The sequence below is a fragment of the Rhinatrema bivittatum genome, chromosome 4, assembly GCF_901001135.1.
Source record: "Rhinatrema bivittatum chromosome 4, aRhiBiv1.1, whole genome shotgun sequence".
Classification (NCBI taxonomy): domain Eukaryota; kingdom Metazoa; phylum Chordata; class Amphibia; order Gymnophiona; family Rhinatrematidae; genus Rhinatrema; species Rhinatrema bivittatum.
In genome coordinates this window covers 379,848,544-379,874,155 of record NC_042618.1, presented here as the reverse complement: position 1 = coordinate 379,874,155, position 25,612 = coordinate 379,848,544, and the positions used below count along the sequence as shown (strand labels likewise).

Below are 25,612 nucleotides of genomic sequence, written 5' to 3'. Positions count from 1 at the left end.
TTTATGGATCCACAGTGTTTATCCCACGCCCCTTTGAAGTCCTTCACAGTTCTGGTCTTCACCACATCCTCCGGAAGGGCATTCCAGGCATCCACCACCCTCTCCGTGATATACAATATAGAGAAGGTATACAATATAGAGAAGGTATTGGGTAAAACATCCTTGAAATTGGTATCATGGAACATATGTGGCATACACAAGCCAGTTAAATGAAAAAAGATTTTTACAGCTTTAAAAAAAGTAGCTGCCAATGTAGTCTTTTTACAGGAAACCCATCTAAATTACTTTGAACACAAGAAGCTTAAGAGAGAATTGGTGGGACAGCTTTGCTATGCCTCTGCTAATACAAGATCTGCAGGTGCTGCGATTCTTGTTAATAAGAATAATCCTTTGAAGAGTGAATGGGAAATTAAAGACCCACTAGGACGTTATATAATTTTGATAGTGGAATTGGGAGGGAAACTTGTGATTTTGTGTAATATATATGCACCTAATAAATATGATCACAATTTCTTTACACAGATAGTACAATTGTTGTTGTCCAGTCTGGGGGATGTGATATTTCTCGGTGGCGATTTTTCATATAGTAGCAGACCCAGAATTAGATAGATCAAGTCCCTTCAAAGGGGATAAAGATAGGTCCTATGAAGGGTATTTCTTTCTTAACCTTGGAATTACAACTTTTAGATCCTTGGCATACTGTTTATCCGCTAGAAAAGGATTTTACACACTTTTCCAGGGCTCATGCCACTTTTTCTATACTAGATTATATCTTGGTCTCCCAAAGTAGTTTCTCCAATATAGAAAAAGCCGGTATTGGCAAAATCAAAATTTCTGACCATGCTCCTGTTTGGGTCACCTTGAGTGATCTGTGGCAGAGACTACAAAACTTCATCTGGAAATTTCCTTATTATTTGGCTACTGACACTTCTTTTCAAGAATACCTGAAACAGAGATGGGCAGATTATGTAGCTAATAATGGCATACATTTTGAAGAGGCAGCGGTTCTATCCTGGTATATGGCTAAAGCCATTTTAAGGGGAGACATAATCTCTTTCTTAATTCGGAGAAAAAGTGCTATGGATAAACAATTATTTATTTTGGAAACTACTCTACATAAAAGGAGAAAAAATTTTTGATTAGGACTAACACAGGAGCTAACAGAAGAATATCTTGCTGCACAAGTAGCCTTAAATACACTCCTACACCAAAGAGCTAAAAAGAGTACACAAATCTATAAATTTAAACTATATCAACATAGTAATAAAGCAGGTAACTTGCTGGCACATTTGATAAGATCTGAATCTGGCTCTAAATATGTGTCTCACTTGAGAGGACAGAGCGGGGGAATAGTGCATTCTAATCAAGATATTTCAAAATCATTTGTAGATTACTATGTACAATTATATTCTTCTAGTGGATTTGATAAAGTTAAATTTATTTATTTATTTAACAGTTTTTTATACCGACCTTCATAGTAAATTACCATATCGGATCGGTTTACAATTTAACAAAAGGGAAAAAACTAGAGTAACAAATTCACGTAAACGAAAGATAACAATAAGTAGGAATAAGTCAAAAGTTACAATGTCAGGTCTTTTTGAAAAACTTGGGACTGAAAACTTTTGAAGATAAAAATCTACAAAAACTTAACAGACCTATTAGTGTTGGGGAAATTTTAGTAGGTATACAGAAGGCTAAGAGGTTTAAGACTCCAGGGCCTGATGGGTTCAATGCTGAATTTTATAAAATATTAGCAGACCATCTTGCCCCACTACTTAGTAAAACCTTCACGACCTTGATGGACAGTAGATGTTATCCATCTGTTGCTAATAAAGCAGTAATGACAGTTATCTCTAAACCTGGGAAAAATCCCACCTATATATCTTCATATTGTCCAATTTTTCTATTAAACTTTGACCAAAAATAATTGTTGCTGATAATACAAAATGACCTGAAGATTAGGGGACTGGCTGTGGGACCCACACAGTTAAATATGCTGCTTTCACAGACAACTTACTAGTTTTTTTATGTGACCTGGCCCAATCTCTCTAGCACATATTGAACTAATTTCAGGTTTTTGGAGATTTTTCCAGATTTAAGCTAAATAAAGAAAAATCAAAAGAACATAAGATATACCATACTGGGTCAGACCAAGGGTACATCAAGCCCAGCATCCTGTTTCCAACAGTGGCCAATCCAAGTCACAAATACCTGGCAAATATCCAAACATTAAATAAATCACAAGCTACTATTGCTTATTAATTAATAACAGTTTATAGATTTTTCCTCTATGATCTTATCCAAACCTTGTTTTAACCCAGTTATACTAACTGCTGTAACCACATCCTCTGACAATGAATTCCAGAGCTTAACTATGCACTGACTGAAAAATAATTTTCTTTGATTTAAATGAGCTACTTGTTAACTTCATGGAGTGCCCCCTGGTCCTTCTATTACCTAAGAGAGTAAATAATCAATTTACATTAACTTGTTCTTTTTTTAATTATTTATTTATTGAATTTCTCATTAAATATTACAGAACATAAGTTCAGAAAAAATATAAACAATATGGTCCTGGTTTTACATAATAACAAAACATTATCATATTAAATCATAGGTAATAAGTTCTCCCTGACCATAGTGCATCTTTATAGGCAATCAAGGGGGCAAAATGTACATTAAGAGCAGTTATTACAGGTAAATCAATATTCATTTTTAATAAACATGATGATTTCAGAATTAACCAGTGTTATTTATTTTAATACCATACCCTCCTCAAGGCTAATTGGAGTGGGAATCAAGGTATAGCCGTAGTTGTTCCGGTTCTCTAAAAATATATCTAGAATTTTGATAGACCAGAATACAATAGCATGGAAACTGGAGCATAAACGTAGCTCCTCTCGCCTGCGCTTCTTCTCTCATGGTTAGAAATTTCTCTCTCTTTATTTAAGTGATGTTAGTGATATCAGGGAATATCTTTATTGCATAACCATAGAACTTTTGAGATTGATTACGAAAAAAAGTTCTCAATATTGTTCAAGTTCTTTCATGATTTTGTCGACCTCTATCATATCCCCCCCCTCAGTCGTTTCTTCTCCAAACTAAAAAACCTTAACTTCTTTAGCTTTTCCTCATAGGACAGCCGTTCCATGAAACCTTATTTTGGTTGCCCTTCTCTGCACTTTCTCCAGTGCAACTATATCTTTTTTGAGATGCAGTGACCAGAATTGCACACAGTATTCAAGATACGGTCTTACCATGAAGCAATACAGAGGCATTACGACATCCATCTTTTCTTATCCACTATGACACCTAGATCTCTTTCCTGGGTGGTAACTCCTAAGATAGAACCTAACATTGTGTAACTACAGCAAGGGTTATTTTTCCCTATATGCATCACTCTGCACTTGTCCACATTAAATTTCATAGAAACATAGAAATGATAGCAGAAGACGACTAAATGGTCCATCCAGTCTGCCCAGCAAGCTTTCACACTTTTTTTTTTCATACTTTTGTTACTCTTGTCCCTTTAAATAACTTTTTTGGTTTTATTTCCCTTCCACCCCCACCATCGTAGATAGCAGTGCTGGAGCTGCATCTGAGTGAAGCATCCAGCTAATTGGTTTGGGGTAGTAACCGCTGTAATAAGCCAGCTTCTCTCACGCTTGTTTATCCAGCCTGTGAATTCAGTCTTTGTTGGTTGTTTGAATATAAATCCTCCTCTCATTCCCCCTGCCGTTGAAGCAGTGGGCTGTGCTGGATATGTATTCTAAGTGAAGTATCAGGCTTGATTTGGAGTAGTAACCGCTGTAACAAGCAAGCTACACCCATGCTTGTTTTACCCAGACTATGTAATTCAGTCCTTGTTGGTATATGTCTGAATATAAAACATCTTTTCTTCATTCCCCCTGCCGTTGAAGCAGACAGCTTCATCTGCCATTTGGAAGCCCAATCTTCCAGTCTCACAAGGTCCTCTTACAATTCATCACAATCTGCTTAAGATTTAACTACTCTGTATAATTTTCTATTATCTGCAAATTTGATCACTTCATTCGTCGTACTCCTTTCCAGATCATTTATAAATATATTGAAAAGCACCGGTCCAAGTACAGATCCTTGAAATACTCCACTGTTTACCTTTTTCCACTGTGAAAATAGACCCTTTAATCCTACTCTCTGTTTTCTGTCTTTTAACCAGCTTGCAATCCACAAAAGGACATCACCTCATATCACATAACTTTTTAGTTTTCTTAGAAGCCTCTCATGCGGGACTTTGTCAAATGCCTTCTGAAAATCCAAATACACAACATCTACCGGTTCATCTTTGTCCCCATGTTTATTCACCCCTTTAAAAAATTTGAGAGGCATGATTTCCCTTGGGTAAATCCATGCTGGCTGTGTCCCATCAAACCATCTCTAACTAAATGTTTTGTGATTTTATTCTTTATGACAGTTTCCAAGATTTTTCCCAGCACTGAAGTGAGGCTCACTGGTCTATGGTTTCCCAGATCACCCCTGCATCCCTTTTTAAATATCAGGGTTACATTAGCCATCTTCTAATCTTCAGGTAGAACGGATGCATTTAATGATAGGTTACAAATTAATTGAAATTGGTCTGAAATTTCATTTTTTAGTTCTTTCAGAATTCTGGGGGGTATATCATCTGGTTCAGGTGATTTACTATGCTTCAGTTTGTTGGTCAGGCCTACCACATCTTCCAGGTTCACTGTGATTTGGTTCAGTTCATCTGAATCATCACTCATGAAAACCTTCTCCGGAACGGGTATCCCCCCAACATCCTCTTCAGTAAACACCGAAGCAAAGAAATCATTTAATCTTTCCGCAATGGCTTTATCTTCCCTAAGTGACCCTTTAACCCCTCGACCATCTAATGGTCCAACAAACTCCCTCACAGGCTTTCTGCTTCAGATATATATATTTTTTTAAAGTTTTTGTTGAGTGCCACTTCGACCAAATTCTTTTCAAATTCTCTCTTAGCCTGTCTTATGAATGTCTTACATTTAACTTGCTAAGGCTTATGCTTTATCCTATTTTTTACTGATGGATCCTTCTTCCAATTTTTGAATGAAGATCTTTTGGCTAAAATAGCCTCTTTCACCTCACCTTTTAACCATGCTGGTAATCATTTTTCCCTTCCTTCCACCTTTCTTAATGCGTGGAATACATCTGGACTGGGATTCTAGGATGATTTTTTTGTTTTTGTTTTTTTTAAACAATGTCCGTGCCTGATACACACTTTTTACCTTTATAGTTGCATCTTTCAGTTATTTTTAAAGCTATTTTTCTCATTTTATCAAAGTTTCCCTTTTGAAAGTTTAGCGCTAGAGCCATGGATTTACTTACTGTTCCCCTTCCAGTCATTAATTCAAATTTGATCATATTATGATCACTATTGCCAAGCAGCTCCACCACCATTACCTCTCTCGCCAAATCCTATGCTCCACTGAGAATTAGATCTAAAATTGCTCCCTCTCTCATTGGTTCCTGAACCAATTGCTCCATAAAGCTATCATTTATTCCATCTAGGAACAGAAGTGGATTTTTCAATTGAAATCAGTCATCCCTGGTGGTTTAAATAAAGACATTGAATGGTTCCATTTTTGGTGATTGCCCGCCGAAATCAGGAATCACTTGACTGTCAGGTGATTGCCAAAAACCTCTGCATTTAAAAATCAGACCGACCCGAGCTGCCTCACTGCTGAAATCTCTAAGCAGGGAGACGGCGTCGGCGTTCGGTGAGTTCAAATCTGTTTATCTGCTCCCTCCCATTTGCAAGTATACATCGTTAAATGTTGTTTGTTCATAAAATTGAAATCGCTGAAATATAGTTCATTTTAACTAAAAAAATTTTATATCTTAGAAAAATTGACGGACCCGCAGCATCTTGCATGAATTATCATTGTTTAAAGATTTGCTTTATATCCCCGCTAAAGCAAGGGGAAGTGCTGGATCAGGAGAGCTTGAAACGGATGTCTCTGAAGCAGCTTGTGTGGCGAAACGCGCGCGTCGGACAAGTGACTCCGACAGCTACGGGATGAGCAACCCCGACAACCTACAAATAAGGAAAGTTGACCCTTTTTAAATATATAGTAAAAAACACAAAAAAATACAAATAATTGAACTTTGATGCTAGTTCCTTGGACCAATTGATTAAATGTGACCCTGTGAAAGTGCATGAAATGCAAGTTTAACTTGTGAGCACTGGGGGTGGTATGATGGTCCTTAAATCTATATGAGAAAATTCTACAGCGTTGTTATTTTCTAAAAGATTTCTAAATACCACGTGTTTTCATATTGGTAATTGAAATCTCCCATTATTTACCGCGCAACCAATTTGGTTAGCTTCCCTAATTTCTCTTAGCATGTAACTGTCTGTCTCACCATCTTGGCCAGGGGCATTTAGTCTCTTGCAGGATATTTATTCCGTTAGACTCTATGCCATCCCGGACATAAAGCGTCACCCTATCAAGATGCTCCTCTCTGTCATGGCGATATAATTTGTACCCCGTATAGCACTATCCCATTGGTTATCCTCTTTCCATCATGTCTCTGAGATGCTAATTAAGTCTGTCTCATTATTCATTGCTATAGACTAATTTTCCCATCTTACTTCTTAGACTTCTGGCATTAGCATACAAACATTTCAAAGTGTGTTTTTTGTTTGTATTTACATTCTGCTTGTCAGTTGACAGAGATAAAGTGGAATCTTTTAGCTCAGGTGAGGTTTTAATTATAGGCACTTGGACTACTTTTCTTATTATTGGAACCCCTCTGTTGGGATGCCCTAACTCTAACGCTTCCTTAATATCCTTTGAAGATATTTCCCTCCAAACCATGCCCTTTGCTCTAGTTTAAAAGCTGCTCTCTCCTTTTTAAAGGTTAACGCCAGCAGCCTAGTTCCATCCTGGTTAAGGTGGAGCCCATCCCTTTGGAAAAGACTCCCCCTTCCCCAAAAGGTTCCCCAGTTCCTTACATAACTGAATCCCTCTTTCTTGCACCATCATCTCATCTATTCATTGAGACTTCGGAGCTCTGCCTGCCTCTGGGGACCTGCACGTGGTACAGGGAGCATTTCAGAGACTGCTACCCTGGAGGTTCTGAATTTCAGTTTTCTACCCAAGAGCCTAAATTTGGCTTCCAGAACCTCCCTCCCACATTTTCCTACGTCATTGGTGCCCACATGACCCACAACAGCCAGCTCCTCCCCAGCACTGTCTAAAATCCTTTCTAGGTGACACATGAGGTCTGCCACTCACACCAGGTAGACATGTTACCAGACGATCCTCACACCCACCAGCACCCAGCTGTCTACATTCCTAATAATCAAATCACCAACTATGACAGTGGACCTAACTCTTCCCTCCTGGGCAGTAGTCCTGGGAGACACATCCTTGATGCGAGATGACAATGCACCACCTGGAGAGCAGGTCCTTGCTACAGAATCATTTCCTGCTGCACCAGGTTGATGCTCTCTGATCGTGAGACCTTCCTCCTCCAAGGTAGCACCAGGGCTGCCAAGTCTGGAGTTGGGACTTGGCTATTATGTTTCTGAAGGTCTCATTTATATACATCTCTGCCTCAGCTCTTTCAGGTCTGCCACTCTAGCCTCCAGAGATCAGACTCGTTCTCTGAGAGACAGGAGCTCTTTGCATCGGATGCACATGTACAACTTCTCACTGACGGGTAAAAAATCATACATGTGACACTCGATGCAAAGACTGGGAGGCTCCCCTCTTGCTGCTGGACTGCTGCCTTCATCTTAAATTTGTTCAGTTCCTAGTTAAGTTTTAGGTTGCTATGGGAGTAGGAATGTGTACAATTAAGGTCCTTAAAATGTATTAGTTTATTCTCTATGTATCTGGTAGTGACCTACAAGGAAATGATCAAACTCTTGATAAGGTGTGGGGAATTTCTGAATGTAAGTTAAAAGGCTGATTTATTTTTATTTTTTTTAGTGTGAAAGTGACAACTGCCTATAAATTAAAGAATGAGCTAGGTGGGTGGGGAAATACAAACGCACAAACTTCTGTTTATTGCCTGCCTTTCTGACTACCTATTCAATACAGACACACGAACACACTAAATACACCCCGATAGTTTACTTCTCCCTAATTTAAGTTTTAAAAATTTCCCCAAGCAGTACTTACTGATTCTTTTCAGCCACCAGCAAGGTGATCCTCCAGTGTTTCCAGAAATAGTCAAGGAAGACTGGGTGGGCGATTTTCCCTTAAAATGGGCTGCAGGCTCCTTTAGGTATCTGGGGATAATTATTGCATATAAACTGGAGCAGATTTATAACCTAACATTTCCCATTTAATTACCTGTTCCAGGTCTAAGTTGAGTGTATGGCGTACCTTGCCATTATCTGTGGGGGGTCGTGTGAATACAAGATGGTCCTGTTCCCTAAGTGATACAGATTTTGCCTATTTTTATCTTATGTAGGGACCTAAAGACTCTGGATAAACTGCTTTTAAAATTTCTATGGTCAGGTAAGAAACCTAGAATAGTGCTACAAAAATTTTAAGAAGTTGGGCTCAGGGTGGATTGGAGTTTCCTGATGTGGGGAGTTACAACTTTGTCTGTTATGGGTGGTCCAGGATTGGTTGCATGATGGTTCTCTTTTTTCCTCTGGGGTAGCTGACAGGGTATTAACATCTAACAAAGTCTTACTATATAAATTGCATGCATCACAGGCTAGATTACCTTTGGGCCTCGCCAGCTAGTTACTGGTGGTGCTGTTGCATTGGGCTTGGAAGAAACTCATGAAAATGATGAATGTCTAGTGAATATATGCCATTTTTGCCACTACAGGAATCACAATCTAGGCGTTTCTTTTATTGGAAAGATCAGGCTATTACACAATTAAAGCATATATTGACAGAGGGGGGAGATATATCCTCTTTCCAATCATTACAAGCTCAATTTCGGTTGACTACTTCAGATTTCTTTTCGAACATGCAATTGCATCATTATGTCCTTTCATTATGTAAGGAAGACCTGGCTATGAATGTGGTTGATAAAATGGATAACTTTTTTCATTAGAATGCAGGAAGTTATCTCTTTCCTAACTTTATAAGGAACTAAAAAAAATTAGATCAAGATGTCTGGATTGCTAAACTCTGGGAACGATGGAAATTAGAAAGTAGTTTTAACATTTCCCAGAAGATCTTATTAACTTGTTTCAAGACAATAAGAAATATTTCTCCCAATAGCTATCTGAGAGAAATGCAGTTTACATTTTTACACAGAGCTTACTTTTCCCAAACACTAGCCTTTAAGGCACATCTTACCTTCCTCTGCAACTTGTTTAAAATGCTTACAAGACAGAGGTACTCAAACTCATGCTTTCTGGGATTGTTCTATAATTCTACATTTTTGGAATAAGATCATATCCTATATTAGTGATCTTATAGGCTGAGATATTCCATTGGAGCCGGAATTCATATTGTTTGGTGTTGACATTCTTAAATATGTATGGAAAAAGACAGACAGAAGGGCTCCTTGTTAAGACATTATTCGTGCAAGGTAAATAATCTATACTGCTGTTCTGGAGAGAAGCAACTTCTCCATCCTTTTGGCAATGGCGCAATGCTGTACATTCAAAGATGTTTAAGGAATCTTTGGCTGCATGTAAATCATTTAGATCCAAGACAAGTTTCTTGAATATCTGGGATCCATATATTCAGATTCTTTCCAGCAGGGCTCGGAGTTCCATTTTGAATGGTTTATAGAGGAGCTATATAAATCATTGTGTTGTCTATTATGTTGTGAGTGAGATCTTCCCCATTATACTCTTACGAATATAGTTGTGAGTTAGAGGAGGGAAGGGTATGGGATAGGGGTAGGGATACAGTTGTTGGGGAATTTCTTGGAAACAAAGGTTTAGATGTACAAGAACAAGACATCTGAACCGCTTGAAACTGATTGTTGCTGTAATTTGTGTTGGAAGTAGGATGAGGGGGAGAAAAAATATTTAACCAAAGAATATTCTAATCCATTACTTTGTAATGGAAGCTGAATTAATGACCATGTAGTTTGTTTTTCCTAAACTATGTCTAATATTATCTGGTTATACTAATAAAGATGTTTAAACAATCCTTTCTAAGCAGGTTGTGCAACTAAGGATAAGACCTCCTTTATTTAAGCACACTGCAATTTCCATGTTTTCCACCAGAATATTAAATATATCTTGGTACACTTTGACCATACAATTGTGTCAACTGTAAACTGAACCTCCCCTCCCTCCCCAAACCGACATCCCAACTTCCCACTCCCATCACTAACCTCTCTCTCACCCCCTCCTTCCATTTCTCTGGCAGCCCTCTTAGTTCCACCCACTTTCCCATTTTCCCTGTTCTTTCCCTCCCTCTCTAACCTATCCCCAACTATCCCCCATTCCCTTCCCCTTTGTAAATCCCCTTGCTCTCCCCCTCCAAAATTAAGCTCTAGCGCATCCTGATCGCTTGGCTACCAAAAGCCAATACCACATGACAGGATGACCTCCAGAATCAGAATGCAGGTCCAAAGGGAGCCACCATGCACCAGAACTACTAGAAAAATAAAAAAATAACAGTGAACAAAATATATGAGTACTTCTACCAGGTTTTCCCCCTTCCCCTAATGAGAAGTGTGGTTTTTTCTCTCCAATACATCTATATCCCACCAGGCAACATTTCTAATGAGGGCATCTTTCAAACTACAGAAAAGGTGCTATTTTTAACTCCAACATACAAATGAATTCCACTGCTATGAGGCTGTTAGGCCTCTATTCCAATACAATTAGCTAAACAGCAATATCTCCCAGTTTGGAAATTAGTGAAGCCATCTACTAGTAAAAATAAGTCAGAGTCCTCTCACTGTAAATATGATCAAACTTTATCCAGTCATCGCTTACCAACACGCTGCCATCTGGGGTATTCCTCCTGAAACAGTCTACAATGTTGTCTTTGGTCTCGGAGATATCTAGATACCAGCCGCTTTGAGAATTGCCTCAGCCTCCATATGGGACTTTACCCTCAAAGAAACACCATTGATAGCAAATGATAGCCCAAATACATAGAGCCAGCAGTATCTGATCTCCTCCTTACGTAACACCGCCGGAATCTCTCTCATCTCTTGCTGCTTTCTCAAGGTGCAGGACTAAAAATCCGCATATCCTGCAATACTGTAGCCTTCCCATTGCCAGGTATTTTGCTTCCTAGCTACATTATAGATCTTCTCTTTCAATGCATAATTATGGAAGCATACAATAATGTATGCAGTTTATTTTGCACTCACTGGCTCAGGGCACGGTGCGCCCATTCCAGCTACCACAGGCCCTGATTCTGCTCCAGCCTCCTCTCTTTTTTTTTTAGTATGGTTTGATACACGCTAAATACAAGTGCCTTACAGCCCTCATTCTTAGGAGTCTCTGGTACTGACTTACACACAGATTACTCCTCTGGGCCCGATTCTTCATATCATCCACCTTATCTTTTAATTCACCCTGCTCTGTCTGCAGTGCTTTACACTGGTCACTTAGTTGTTTCAGGGGCTCCATGTGCACATCCATGCAATTCTCCAGCTCCTCTACCTGTCAACTTAGCTTTGTAATTTCCTCTCTGAAATCAGCCATCATCTCCAAGATCTCCTGATTATTACTTTTTATATCCGCACGGAGTTCACAAAACCATTGTCTAAATTTAGTTCTAGATGGAATGTATAAATATCATAGCCTGTCCATTAGAGGGATTGGAACAGACTTCCCGTGAGCCATGTCCATCTTGCTCATACTCGCATGGCACCTTGCTTACCTTCCCTTCCCTCCCAATTTTTTATAAGAATATTACTGAAAGTCCACATTTTTCTTTGAAGCAGACATCCTGCGTACTTCCCCTACTCACAGATATGCCTCCTGAAAGATTTTATCTGTGGAAGCCTGCTTTGCACCATCGATTTTGCCTGGCAGGGTCCAGAGCTCTAACTTAAGTTACCATTCGAGCCGCCAATGTCATTTCCTCATTCATTTTTTTTTTTATATTCCAGTTTTCAGACCCTTCAAAGTGGATTACATTCAGGTACTGCATTTTCTGCTCTTCCCCAGGGCCAGGAGGATAGAAATTGATCTCCTCCTAGGTGCCTGAGCCTGGACTGCCCTCACAATAGGGCCAAAACAATGCTGCCATGCCTGCTTAGGCTACAGGCTGATCTACTCCTCTCTCTTAAGCATAGTCGTGGGAGGCAGGGAACCATACTGAAGTGTCAACACAAAAGCATTCCTCCTGCAGTGCTGTGCCATGCCAACTGCAGCAGCATAAATGTTGCTGCTAACCTCTGCCTGCAAACCATGCTGTCCAAGGCTTCAGTGGAGATAAAGGAATATAAAGAAAATAATTATTTTCCCTCAACATGGTGTGACCCAATACTGCCATAATTCCAGCACCCTCTCCCCAGTGATCCAGCAAACCAGGTACTTGCCACTCTCCGGTGCCTGCCACAGTCAGCCACACTTTCTTAGGCACAGCCTCCCATTTTCACTTTTTTTTTTTTTTTAAAGAAGGGTTGTCTCTTTCTGGTTCACCTAGCTAGCTCTGAAGATTCCCTTGGGAATCTTCAGAGCCTTCAGGATATTGTGATTACTGCCAGAGAATTCAACCAGGGCTAGCCTGGGAGTACTGCTTCCACCAGAAAAATCAACCCTTAAAGGCTGTTGACTAAGAGCAAGAGAGCCCACAGCCAGGCTGGGGCCGAACTTAGACTCTGGGAGCTAACGTCATAATCACTTGTCTGCAGTTGCCAGAGACAGATACTACTGGTAATGGCCAGGACCATACCTTCCTTATAGACCAGAGAGAGGTTATAAAAAGAGATGTTTTCTCTGATCCATCAGCTATGGAGGAAAGAAACCCTATATTTGAAGACGGGTCTAGCAGGAAGATAAGGAAAAAAGTTAACTCATAGTAAAGTCTTTATAGCAGACAGATAAAGGCCAGAACTTTGATATTCACCAATTATGGCAAGAGTATATGATTTGAAAAAACCCCACAGAAGTATGACAGTTGTTTTATTTTTTGAATAAATTACATTTTTGAGCATTTTCCCAGTTTAGTGATGATTACTTTTTTTTGACACACTACTCCCTAGATACATCTTGAATGGTAGTATACGTATAAACTATGTTTTCACTAATTTTTGTTTATTGTTTTGGATATATAATTGAATTTCAGGTAAACCCTGTTTTTTTCTACTACAAATAGTAGCCACACTAATGTCTTTTCTAAAAACCCATTTCACTTACTCATAAAGGGAAAAAGTATGCCATTTAAATTCTCATTGCACAACAAACTCACTAATAAGATAAGTAGGAGTTTTATCATCAATATTAGATTTGTTGAACTTTCTCTCTTAAAGAAATTTAATCTAGGTTTGAAGACATGGGAGGAAACTATTCTGGAAGTTCACCTAACACCTTTTTTTCTTTTAGGTACATTTCTGTATGGCTACCTCAGAGTACTTCTGTTTTTCCTGCATTTTTCGTAGGGCAACCTCTTCCCTTTGTTTGTTTAGTTCTTCAAGCCACTTCTTCTGCTGTTCACGTTTTGTGGCACTAAAGGGGTGTTCCAAAGGTGTAGCTTCCTAAAACGACAAAATTAATTTTTATACACCCTCCTGAATAAAGCTTCAAAATAAATATTTTCTTTTAAAAAATTTGTAGTGTTAATGTGTGAGAAAGAGAGTAGCAGCAATGTCTATGAAATAGAAATTGTACAAAAATATTTGTGTGATAAATGTTTAGGGCAATTTAAGGGTCAGAGTCCAGAAAAATGTTTAAAAGGCGAGTGCTGCAGTCTACACTAAGAAATGCAGCAATGACCCATTAAAAACAGTTTTTGTATGCAAACTTATTCCAGTGTTTAAAACTAGATGGAGGCCAATACAATTTTTCTTGGGTCAAAAAAAAATCACTCCCTTAAGTAGTAATGGGAGTTGTATGAATTCATACCAGACTTGAGTAAGAATAAATCTGTGAAAGTTTTAGGTTTGCTGGAAGTAACTACAAAAAAGTACATATGTATTCAGGCGAATGAGTATTTATGAATATGGCTGTGGCTGGAGTTGAAAGTGTCAAAGGAGTGTTTACGGTAGTGCCTTCTCCTTCATAGTCCAAATATTCTTTTAGATAGCTGTGGAAACTATTTTCATTTTTTGCCAAAATATTTCCCTAATATCTGCTTTTGATGGTTTCTATATGAGTTTTACCATAGTTTGCCTTCCAGAGGCCATAAAGGTTTCAGATAAACTGAGCCATTCGCGAAGAACTAATGGCCAGATGTACTAAGCACTTTCTCCCCATGACTTACCATGCACAAATTTAAAATCTTTTATTTAGCACATAAAGCTATTCATTGTCTCAGTGCAAATTACCTACAGACCTGTATCTCCATGTACCATCCAACATGGACACTGAAGATTTCTTAGTACTTCATCACTAAAAGCATCCATTTGAAAAACACATGGGACAGGGCATTTATTTGTATTGGCCTGTCCCTCAGTTGTATTATTTGTGATGACTTGTGTTTAATTGCTCTTTTTTATTTGGGCTCATATAGAGGTTCCAGTAGTGTGGGATTAATTTGCTTTTACTTGAAGTATGTTTAAATTTGGTTTGCATTTTATTATTGTGCATTCTTATTTTTCTTACAATTCCAGGTCACAAGGTGCCTGCTCCTACCTCCCAGCACTGGGCCCGGGCCGCAGCCCTCCTCTCCTCGGCAACGCCAGGCAGTCGCCGCCGCAGCCCTGCCACCTCCCGACTCCCCAGTTCAGACCCGGACTGCTCCTCTTTCTCCTCCACGGCAGGTAAATTCCGCCACTCCATCCTCCTCATGCCATGCCGACCACGCTGCCATAGCCCTCGTCCTCGGTCCCTGTTCCTAGGTGCGCACTTGCGCCGTCGTCAGGGATTTAAAGGGGTCGCGGCGGGAAAAGCTCAGTGGCTCCTAGTGATGATGTCTCCAGCCTTGAGTATATAAGGCAAGCTCTGACAGACAGAGCTTGCTTTAGCAACGGGTCTCCTTGCTCTTGTCTGCTTGAGTTCCAGAGTTGCTGTTCCAGTTCCTGTATTCCTGTACCTGTCTCCTGTTCCTGCCTCTGCTCTGGATTCCTAGCTCCAGTTCCTGCTCATTCTCCTTCCTCCTTCGGACGGATCTTGGTACTCGATCTGGACTGCCCTCCTCCTGGACCTGCCTCATTTCATCACCAAATTCTGGAAGACTGTCGACGACCCGGGAGAGGGTCGTGAACACTAGCTATGACCTCCTGCACTTCCGTCAGGGCCGACGGCCCCTCAGTGACTACGTCATAGAGTTCCACACGCAGACCTTCGAACTGGGTTGGCAGAAGGATTGCCTCCGTCCCATCTTCCTGGGTGGTCTCTCCGCCCAACTGAAAGACGAACTTGCAGTTCCCAAGCTATCCAACTCCCTGAAGGGTTTTTGTTTATTTTTTGATCGACCTAGCCAGTTGTATTGATCATCGAGCCCAAGAACACAGCCGGGAGCTGCGGTCTTCTCATCATCCTCCTTCCGAAGCTCCTCATTTGGTCCCCACCGAAGGGAGGTCTCCGCCGAGAGCTTTGAGCCCTTAAAGTCACGAAGAACACATGCTGTTGGGGTGAGGCAAATTATCCCCCAAAGAACACCTTTGCAGAAGACAGTCGGGGCTCTGCCTGTATTGCGGAGCCGCAGGGCATCTAAGGTCCAAGATGGGACAAAGACCTCCTGTGCATTTTTGAATGAGGAAATATTGAGAATAGAAGCCCATATTGATCTGATTCTTCAGGAGAAGCTGAATAGCTCTTTGTAATAATAGCTTCTCTGCCTCCAGATGTAAGAGAGGAAGCTGAGATAGATCTTTTGGAGGTGGGGTGAGATGGGAAATGGTGGAGTGGTTGGTGAAATCCAGACGATATCCATACCATATTATATTGAGGACCCACTGGTTCATTGTTATTTGGGGCCATGCTGAGAAACAATTGCTTATCCTGCCCCGACAGGAATGGCTGGCTGTGGCTGGTTAGATCTAAAAAAATTCTGCTGTGATTTTGGAGTTGTCTGCTGCTGTTGTTCTGTACCCTCCATTGATGGCCTCTCAGTTGTTTGCGCTGTGGCTACACCCACAAACAATTGGTAAAACAATATTGAGGATACTATTTGTATAGTTTCCTCTGATAGAACGGTTCTTGCATTGTGAGAAGAGATGTCTGTATGTGCCCTGGTGTTCAGAAGGCATTGTCAGAAACTGTACTGCTACATTTTGCTCTTTAATTTGGGAGACTGACTCCCTCAGCTTGTCTCCAAAGAGGGTGTCTCTCAGGCATAGTAGATCAGCAAGCTTAATGAACATCCTCTCCGATCACGCTAGCTTGTAACCAAGCCATAAGACGAGCAGAATAAATGCTGCAAGTGCTGGAGGTAGTTTCAAAAGCTTCATAGACTGAATGCAATAAGTGCCTGAGCCCTTCCTCTAAATCATGGAGCCGTTGAGGTGTTATCTGTTCTCCAGCTTCTGATCGAAAGAAGGGCTTCAGTTGTTAAAGGCACTCATACAAGTACTGCACCACATAAAATTGGTGCTGCTGAATTTTAGATATTTACATGGAGCTTTGGAATACTTTACAAGCCAAAGTCATCCAAGATCTTGATATCCTTCCCAGCAGGGGATTGGGGGGGGGGGGGGGGGGTTTGGAGCAGAGTTTTGTTTTCTTTGCTTTTTTTCATTGCAGACTCCTCCACCATTAAAGCATGAGGCAAATTAATATTTTGTATCCTGTAGACTTTTTGAGGTGGAATTTAAGGTCCAGTTTTCTAAAAACTGGTAGGCCAGAAAACAGGGACTCCCATGATTTCATTAACACTGAATCTAAGACAGCATGTGAAAGCAAAGCTGTTGGTTCTGACAGTATGTCCAGAATGCTTAAGATATCCAGGACCTCTGAACGCAGATCGGGTATCTTGAGGACTTTCACTTTAAGGTATTTCCCAGCTTCTCCACAAATCTCGAATAAGATCTTCCAGTGGAAATGAGTGTTCTGGAGGGACATCAGATATCCAAAGGAAGCCCCATGGAACTAGCTTGAGGTCGAGAAGATGAAAGTTCCTGCTGTCATTCAGACCGAGGAGAAAGAAGTACATTGCCTTCTTCTACCGGAGTAGGTAGTGACCCAAGATCTAGTGGCATAGAACCTGGTGGACTGTCGTAGCTGGGAGAAGTTTGTTCAGGTTGTGAAGAAGCTGTCTCCTGTTCTAAATGATGCTCTGGGACTCACACCGGGAATCTTGGTGGTTGCACCTGCAGGTGCTAAGCAGCAAACAGATTTTTAATGATGAAAGAAATTTGTTCCCCTGTCCGTGTGGAGACCCTGGAGACAGGAGGAGGAAGTTTGTCCTCAGGAATTCTTTGGTGAGGCAGAGAAACAACTGGGCATCTACTGCTCCTAGGTGGCGGAACAGCTGCCAGTTCAGTATCTGAAACTGGAGGTTGATGTGGTGTGAATTCCAAGTTTTCTTCCCATGGAGTTTTGTCCCTCGGGTGTAGTTCTTCTTGGAGAAGTGATGCTCTTTGTTTACGAAGTGATTCATAAGACAGGTTGGAGTATATCTTCATATCACTTTGAGAGGAGACAGAGATTATAGACACGATGGTGATGACCACGGTTTGCAAGAAAAGGTGCGTAGTAAGGTTCCACATCAATTTGGATGTCAGTTTAGGGTGAAACTGTGTCCTGAGGATTTTTTTCCTTTGATGAGCTGTGGTTCATAGACGTCTCTGGAGCTTGAGAGCGTTTCTGGGCTGTGGACGACACGTGTCCTTCGTCATTCTCATCCCTAGACTTTGAATGTTTAGAAGGCATCATTGCTTGCATTGTAGACTTTTTGTGGGCATCCTGTGCCATATGCTTCAGCTTATGTGCCTGCTGCGTCTGTGCGTTGAGCGATGCATGTGGAAGTCCATCATGGATTTCCCCTGTGTCGATGCTGGCTTCAAGTGTTATTGTGCATTGCAGTATGCTGTTATGTGCATTGCCTCTGGGTGCATCGTGCGCCGAAGACATTGATGCACTTTTTTCCCATGATGTCTTTTCTATCAATGATGCAGCAGATGGCATTGAAGATTGTTATAAACCACTGCTGTTTTGGGTACTAGAAGCTCCACTCTTGAATGGCAGTTGTTGCTTCCTGCTCTTTTGGGTGCTTCATTCTATGTTTTGAAGTCCCTGTAGGCCTGATGGGCCTATGAATGGAGCACGCTGCTGCATGTCCTAATGGTGTGTCTTCGGGCCCGGTAATGACTGCGAGGACTACAGGGGAGATGGGGCATAACTTCCTGATGCAGAGGAGATGCTTTCCTCCTCATCTGGCCAGGCAATCTTCTGGGCTCTCTGACGTTGAGCCCATGGCGACATGCACCACAGTCCTGGCATGCAGCCTGGTCAGGGTCTGGGTCCAGACAAATAAAGCAATAATTATGTCCATCTATGCAGAACTAATATGCCCACATTGGTAATATTTATAGCCCAGGGCCTTATTCGACATGATGAGCACTGAAAAGTGCTGTTTTGGGATTGTGAAAATGTGAAAATAGACTGAGGAGAAATAAGGAGAACGTTCTCCACATCACCATGCCTTGGTGCAGAAAAAAAGAAACTGAGGAGATTCTACATCAGTCAATCATGTGGGAACTACCATGTATGCACACAGCATTGAAGCTCTATGTATTTAAGAAAGCTCCACAGTGTGTGCCGGATGACATCACCCAAGGCTGCATGGCTAATTCAGCAGTTAGACTGAAAGCCTTGCGTTAACCCACGTAAAAAATCCTTTTGATTGGCGTACTGTGGGAGAAAGAGTCTGATAATATTGGAACCAAAGCTCCCGAAAAGTCTGTTTCTTCTTGGCTGTGAAGCTCTTGTACATGGAGGGACCGTGATATGTGAGTGTAATTTGATTGCGACCCTGGACTTTGGGTAAAATAATAATGGTCTGGATGACTGGGCTCTCTTGGTTTGGGGCAATGATTTATGGTGTTTCGGGCCTATACCTATCAACCGTTCTGCTCTATTGTTGTTTGGTATTTGTTGTCCTTTAATGATGTATTGGTCTTTATGGTTCTCTACGGGAGGGAGGGGGGGGGAGGGTGACCTCATTATAGGAAATATTTAGAAAATAATAATGTGGTGGTACTTGCAAGGTATAGCGTGTAACATTATGTGTTTGTGGATATATACAGGTTACTCCAATAAAAATTATTTAAAAAAAAAAAAAATCCTTTTGATTATTCCTCCTTCACCCTCATCGGCAGATAAAAGTATGCAAACATGGAGACACTAAGCATATTTCCACTTGCCTCAATGCAGGCAAGTGGTACACAGGTATTTTGTACTTGCATTTTACACCTGCATTTTGCACATTGGTGCAGTTTCCCCTTAGTTCCACTGGTACTTTGTTCTCACTAGACAGCAAAATTGCTTACCTGTAATAGGTGTTATCCCAGGACAGCAGGATGTAGTCCTCACATATGGGTGACGTCACTGGATGGAGCCCTATCACGGAAAACTTTCTGTCAAAGATTCTAGAAACTTTTGACTGGCACACTGAGCCCACTGAGCATGCCCAGCATGCCATGATCCCTCGAGCCACAGGGGTCTTCCTTCAGTCTTGTGTGTAGCAATAAACGTTAGCAAAAATAAAATAATAAAATGTACCAGACCCAACTCTGCGGGGTGGCGGGTGGGTTTCGTGAGGACTACATCCTGCTTTCCTTGGATAACACCTATTACAGGTAAGTAATTTTGCTTTATCCCAGGATGATAGTCCTCATACATGGGTGATTAGCAAGCTACAGGCTGAGTCATTCTTGTATTGGGCCAACAGCAAACAACTTGTGCAACAGGCACAACAACTGGTGTACTGTTGGAAAAAATGAGGCAGTCTGAAATCACAGTAGGTTGGATGTGGAAGGAGTTGGGATTACGCTGGAAACAAATTTTTTAAGACAGATTGTCCATAGGCTGAATCTTGTCGTCCTTCCTTGTCCAAACAATAATGAGCTGCAAAGGTGTGAAGAGAACTCCATGTTGCAGCTTTACATGTGTCAGCTATTGGAACTGAACGATAGTGTGCTATTGAGGTTGACATTGCTCTTACTGAGTGTGCCTTTACTCGCCCTTGGAGAGGAAGGCCTGCTTTTTCATAATAGCAATAGTAGCAGATTGTAGCTTATTGCTACAATCTGTAAGCCAGTTAGAGAGAGTTTGTTTGCCCACTGCTTTACCCGGTTTGTTTTTATCAAAAGAAACAAAAGAGTTGAGTGGATTTCCTATGGACTGCAGTGCGGTCTAGGTAATATGCAAGTGCACGTTTACAGTCTAAGGTGTGCAAAACTCTCTCACCTTGGTGAGAGTGAGGTTTTGGGAAGAATGTGGGCAAGACTATGGACTGATTCAAGTGGAATTCCGTAACTATCTTGGGAAGGAATTTAGGGTGAGTACGGAGTACCACTCGGTCATGTAAGAACCTTGTATAGGGTGAGTATGTGACAAGTGCCTGTAACTCACTAACCCGTCTAGCAGATGTAATAGCTACTAAGAAGAGAACTTTCCATGTAAGAAATTTAATATTGCAGGAATCCATGGGTTCAAAAGGAGAACGCATGAGTCTTGTTAGTACTACATTAAGGTCCCATTTTGTGACTGGTGGCCGTTACGGGGGTTTAAGGTGAATCAAACCTCTCATAAATCTACTGACAAGGGGTTGCGCTGATATCGGTGCATCCCCTATTGTATGATGGTAAGCTGAGATAGCACTTAAATGTACCCTTACTGACGTGGCCTGGAGACCAGAGTCTGAAAGGTGCCAGAGATAGTCTAATAAAGATGATGTGGGGCAGGAAAAGGGGTCAGTACTTTTCTGTGCACACCACATGGTGAATCGTTTCCACTTAGACTGATAGGTTTTTTGTGTGGAAGGTTTACGTGAAGCTACCAGCACTTGAGACACATTAGTTGAAAGATTGAGTGGTTGCAGGATCAAGCTTTCAAAATCCAGGCTGTTAGAGATAGGAATTGAAGGTTGGGATGGCGCAACCTGCCCTGATCCTGAGTTATGAGAGTGGGAGCTGCACCCAGGCGAATTGGCTCTCTGATCGAGAGGTCGAGAAGTATGGGAAACCACACTTGTCGAGGCCAATATGGGGCTATGAGTATCATTAACCCTTTGTCCTGTTGCAGCTTTACTACAGTTTTGGTTATCAGCAGTAAAAGGGGATACGAGTATAGAAGGCTTGAATTCCAGGGGCGAGAAAAGGCGTCCCTGGCGCACTTGCTGGTCCGCTGGTATAGGGAGCAGAATTTGTCCACTTTGTGATACAGTTCGGATGCAAAGAGGTCTATGGTTGGTTGGCCCCAGCATTGGAATATTCTGGTCGTTACCAAAGGATCCAGGGACCATTCCCTGGGTGTCAGAATCTGCTCTGATCTCCGTGCGGAGTTAGCAATCTGATGTGAATCTCCGTGCAGAGTTAGCAATCTGTTGTCAAAGCTCTGTAGAGAAAGCTGGGAGTTAGCAATCTGTCAGAAAGCTCTGTTGTTAAAGCTGGTATTAGCAATCTGTAGTTATTTAGAATAGTTATGGGTGGATCCTTGGACCAGTGGCAGGTGATCATGCCCTCGGGGAAAATCCCGAGAGGGACCACTGGTCAAGCTTGCTGTAGGAGACAGACACTAGTTATTTTATTAGACAATATGGTAAACCACCAGAGGTGGCAGTACTGAGCTGGAAGCACCCGGCTGGGCTGTAGTCCCTCAGGTATTGAAACAGCGATCCCAGGGTGGCTGAGCTGTAGAGAAACTAAGACAGTGAGTATGCAGTATATGCAGAGTTCTGGAACAAGTCATTGATGGTAACACTCACACAATAGTCTCTTAAGGCAGCCCAGGAGATGGTATACATTAGGCCCTCAAGGAGCGAATACCTGTACCCAGGGAAAGCTCCGAGAGATAGATGGAAACTCACAATGTTGTAAGCAGCGATGACTTCTTAGCAGAAGTGGTATTCAGGAGCAAGTCCGGGATGTGGGCCCTCGAGGAGCGAGTACCGGTTCCGGACTGCGGCCTGCAAAGAAAAAGAGAAAGCGAGGCCCCCGAGGAGTGGCTACCTCTAGTGAAGTCCGAGGAGGCAGAGTAGCTAGGGTTGCGGAGAGAAAATCCCATCCGCAGCGACCAGGAGGAAGCTAGGTAACCAATCCCTTGCTAACTTGTCTTGTTAGCGAAAACTGAGACCTTAAATATCTGGAGCTGGTGATGTCATCTCAGGGGGATGCCCCTGAGGTTTGCGCCAACACTAGTACATCAGTCGGGCCGCGCGCGCCCTTAGTCATCTGGTCAACATGGCGGCTTGCAGCGTCAAGCCAGTCCGGGAACACCGGAGGACGATGGCCTGGAGATGCCGCAGAGGCTAGCCTTCCATCAACCCTGAAGGGAGTCGTCAACGAGGTAAGGTGGGCAGAGCAGAGACGTTGGACAGCGGACACAACAGTGGGGATGGAACTGTCGACTGAGGTGATCTGCAACAACGTTGTGGATGCCTGCTAGATAAGTGGCCTGGAGAAATATGGAATGCATGACGGCCCAGTCCCAAATCTGTGAGGCTTCTTGACAAAGGAGATACGAGCCCGTACCTCCCTGTTTGTTCAGGTACCACATGGATACCTTGTTGTCTGTCTGTATAAGAACAGTCTTGTGTGAAAGGCAGTCCTTGAACGCATGTAGAACATAACGTATAGCTCAAAGTTCCAGGAAATTGATTTGAAATGTTGCTTCGAGTTTTGTCCAAGTACCTTGAGTTTGGAGATTGCCTATGTGTGCTCCCCAACCTAAGGTGGATGCATCTGTAGTTAAAGTTACTTGCGGAACTGGTTGTTGGAAGGGTAGGCCTGTGCGCAAGTTGTTCTTGTTCGCCCACCAGAGGAGAGATGAACGTAATTGGTGGGTTATTTGAATTGGAGACAACAGTGGTTGAATGGCTTGTATCCACTGGGATCTTAATGTCCATTGGGTTATTCTCATGGTGAATCTGGCCATAGGAGTGAATGAACTGTGGAGGCCATGTAGCTGAGCAGAGTTAGAAACTGATGTGCTGTCGCCTGTTTCTTTGTGCACAGAGATTTCGCTAATGAGGAGAGTGTCTCTGCACGGTCCTCTGGGAGGAAGGCTCTTGATATTATGGTGTTCAACTCTGCTCCGATGAATTGCAGTAGATGAGATGCTATAAGGTGGGATTTCTGGTAGTTGATTAGGAATCCCAACGAATGGAGCAGATTGATTGTGAGCCTGAGAGAGGTGAGAGCTGCTTGCTTTGACTGGCTTCTAATAAGCCAGTCATCCAGATAAGGAAAAAAGTGTACACTTTCCTTGTGCAAATGAGTTGCTGCTACCGCTAGGCACTTTGTGAAAACTCGGGGTGCTGAGGCAAGTCCAAATAGCAGAACCCGGTATTGGAACTGCTGATGACCCACCAGGAAATGCAGAAACTTGCGATGAGGAGGGAATATTGGAATGTGAGCGTAAGCACCTTGCAGATCCAGAGAACAGAGCCAGTCTCCTGCTTGAAGAAGGGGAAGCATGGTGCCTAAGGAGACCATTCTGAATTTTTCTTTCCATAGAAATTTGTTGAGATTGCAGAGGTCTAAGATGGGACGTAGGCCTCCTGTTCCTGTTTTCTTTGGAATGAGGAAATAACAGGAGTAGAATCCTCTGCCCTGCTGAGGTCGGGGAACTGGTTCCACGGCCCTGGCACTCATAAGGGTGGATAATTCTGTGTTCAAGAGAATGATATGATCTTTGTGTATCCAAAGAGACTTTGGTGGAGAGTCTTTTGGTACTGTGAGAAAATCCAGTTGGTAACCGTGTGTTATAATGGATAGTACCCATTGATCTGTTGTGATGTATGACCAATTGGGTTGAAAGAAAGAGACCAGACCTCCCACTGGTAGATTTGGGATCGGGTTGGTGGAGTGGCTGCTGTCCTCTGACGGGTTCTCAAAATCCTGATGCTGGGCCCATCTGATGTGGAGGGTGAGGCCTAGGTGCCCTTGGTTGCCTAGGCTGACTTCTCTGTGCTTTTCTAGATGCCCTACCACGGGGTGCTGGTGGATAATACCTCCGTGGTTGGTAATAGGGTTTTCTGGTGTCCTTTCGTACTGTTCTACGAACAGAAGATGGTGTTTCTATTGGAAGAGCAGAGAGCTGGTGCAGAGTTTCAGAGTGTTCTTTTAACTGTGAGTGATAGAGTATAATGACAGAGAGCCTTAGACTGTCTTAACGGACCGGCTCCAGCTATCTGGCCCGGTCCACCTTAAGACAGACAGGAACGGGATCCTCTGGTGGGGGCGTTTTCCTGAGGTAAGGGATACAAAGGTGAGGCCCTGAGAGAGTTAGATAGGCCCCATGGAGAAGAAGAAAGCTGTAATGGAGTGTTGTGCTCTTTTGGAAAAACTGTTCTTGCATGGTCAGTCTGCTGAGGTAAGCAGCCATTTTGATTCTGTCTTGCTGAACTTTTTGTAATTAAACTGTTGAAAAGCAGAACAGACTCCAGCCTGGTCTGTTCTCCAACCTTCTCCTGTCTTAGATCGCTCCAAGGGCATCACATATGGTGTTAGAAGTGGGATTATCTGTTCTAAGCATCACAGACAGGGACCCACACTAGCAGACATTTTTTTTTTGGGGGGGGGGGGGGGCCTGGCTGCAACAGTAGGCACACAGGATTTTTTTTTTTGTTGTTGTTTGTTGGTACCGGCTAAGGAGAGAAACTCTGCCGGAGGGAGGGAACAGAAGAAGTGAGTTAGAGCTGGTGAAGCAGGCTTTTCTTTTGTTTGGAAGAAGGGGAAAGGTTTCCGGTCTTGAAGGGGCAGGAGCTCAGAATAGCCTCTGCAGGAACCTCCCTGAGAAATGGAGCAGCTACTGCAAGCCCTGGTGAAGGGACAACAGCAGCTCCGGGCAGCCGCTCAGACCCAGTATGCACAGCACCAGCAGCTACTGCAACAATTGCAGAAACACCTGGAAGCCCAAGCACAGCTTAATGGCCAATTACTACGAAGGACACCAGCGCCAGGGACCGATGGGGTACCCACCGGAACGGAACAGAGTCCAATCCCACCAACACTGGAAATTCAGCTGACAAAGATGGGGCCCCATGATGACCCGGAAGCATTCCTGGTCACCTTTGAAAGAGTGGCGGAGGCCATGGCCTGGCCTAGGTCCCAATGGGCCATGAGAATGGCCCCACATTTAACCGGTGAGGCCCAGGCCTCATACTGGGCCCTTGAGAACCAGCAAGCCCAAGTCTGTCAGGAGGTCAAGGCTGTCGTACTCAATAGACTGGGACTGTCTAAGGAATCTTATCGGAAAAGTTTCCAGGGCTTAATACCAGGAGAGAGACCCCGGGTTCTGGCTCAGAAATTAAAGGACCGGTGCTGGCGGTGGCTAGAACCCGATAATAAAAGGGGAGTTGAAGTTGCGGAGACTGTCGTGGAAGAACAGTTTGTGGACGTTCTC

The 25,612-nt window shown here is 42.5% G+C and overlaps 1 protein-coding gene across 4 annotated transcripts in view; it reads right to left on the bottom strand.

Moving 5' to 3' along the window:
- CCDC66 (coiled-coil domain containing 66) overlaps positions 1 to 25,612 on the bottom strand; it is a 237,977-nt gene that overhangs the window by 89,975 nt on the left and 122,390 nt on the right. For 3 of the 4 annotated variants that reach the window (XM_029600914.1, XM_029600913.1, XM_029600912.1), the window contains exon 9: positions 13,507 to 13,638. The exons of the other annotated variant lie outside the window; for it this stretch is intronic. In XM_029600914.1, the coding sequence (XP_029456774.1) occupies positions 13,507 to 13,638 (132 nt within the window). The remainder of the gene's footprint in view (positions 1 to 13,506; positions 13,639 to 25,612) is intronic. 4 annotated transcript variants of the gene reach the window in all.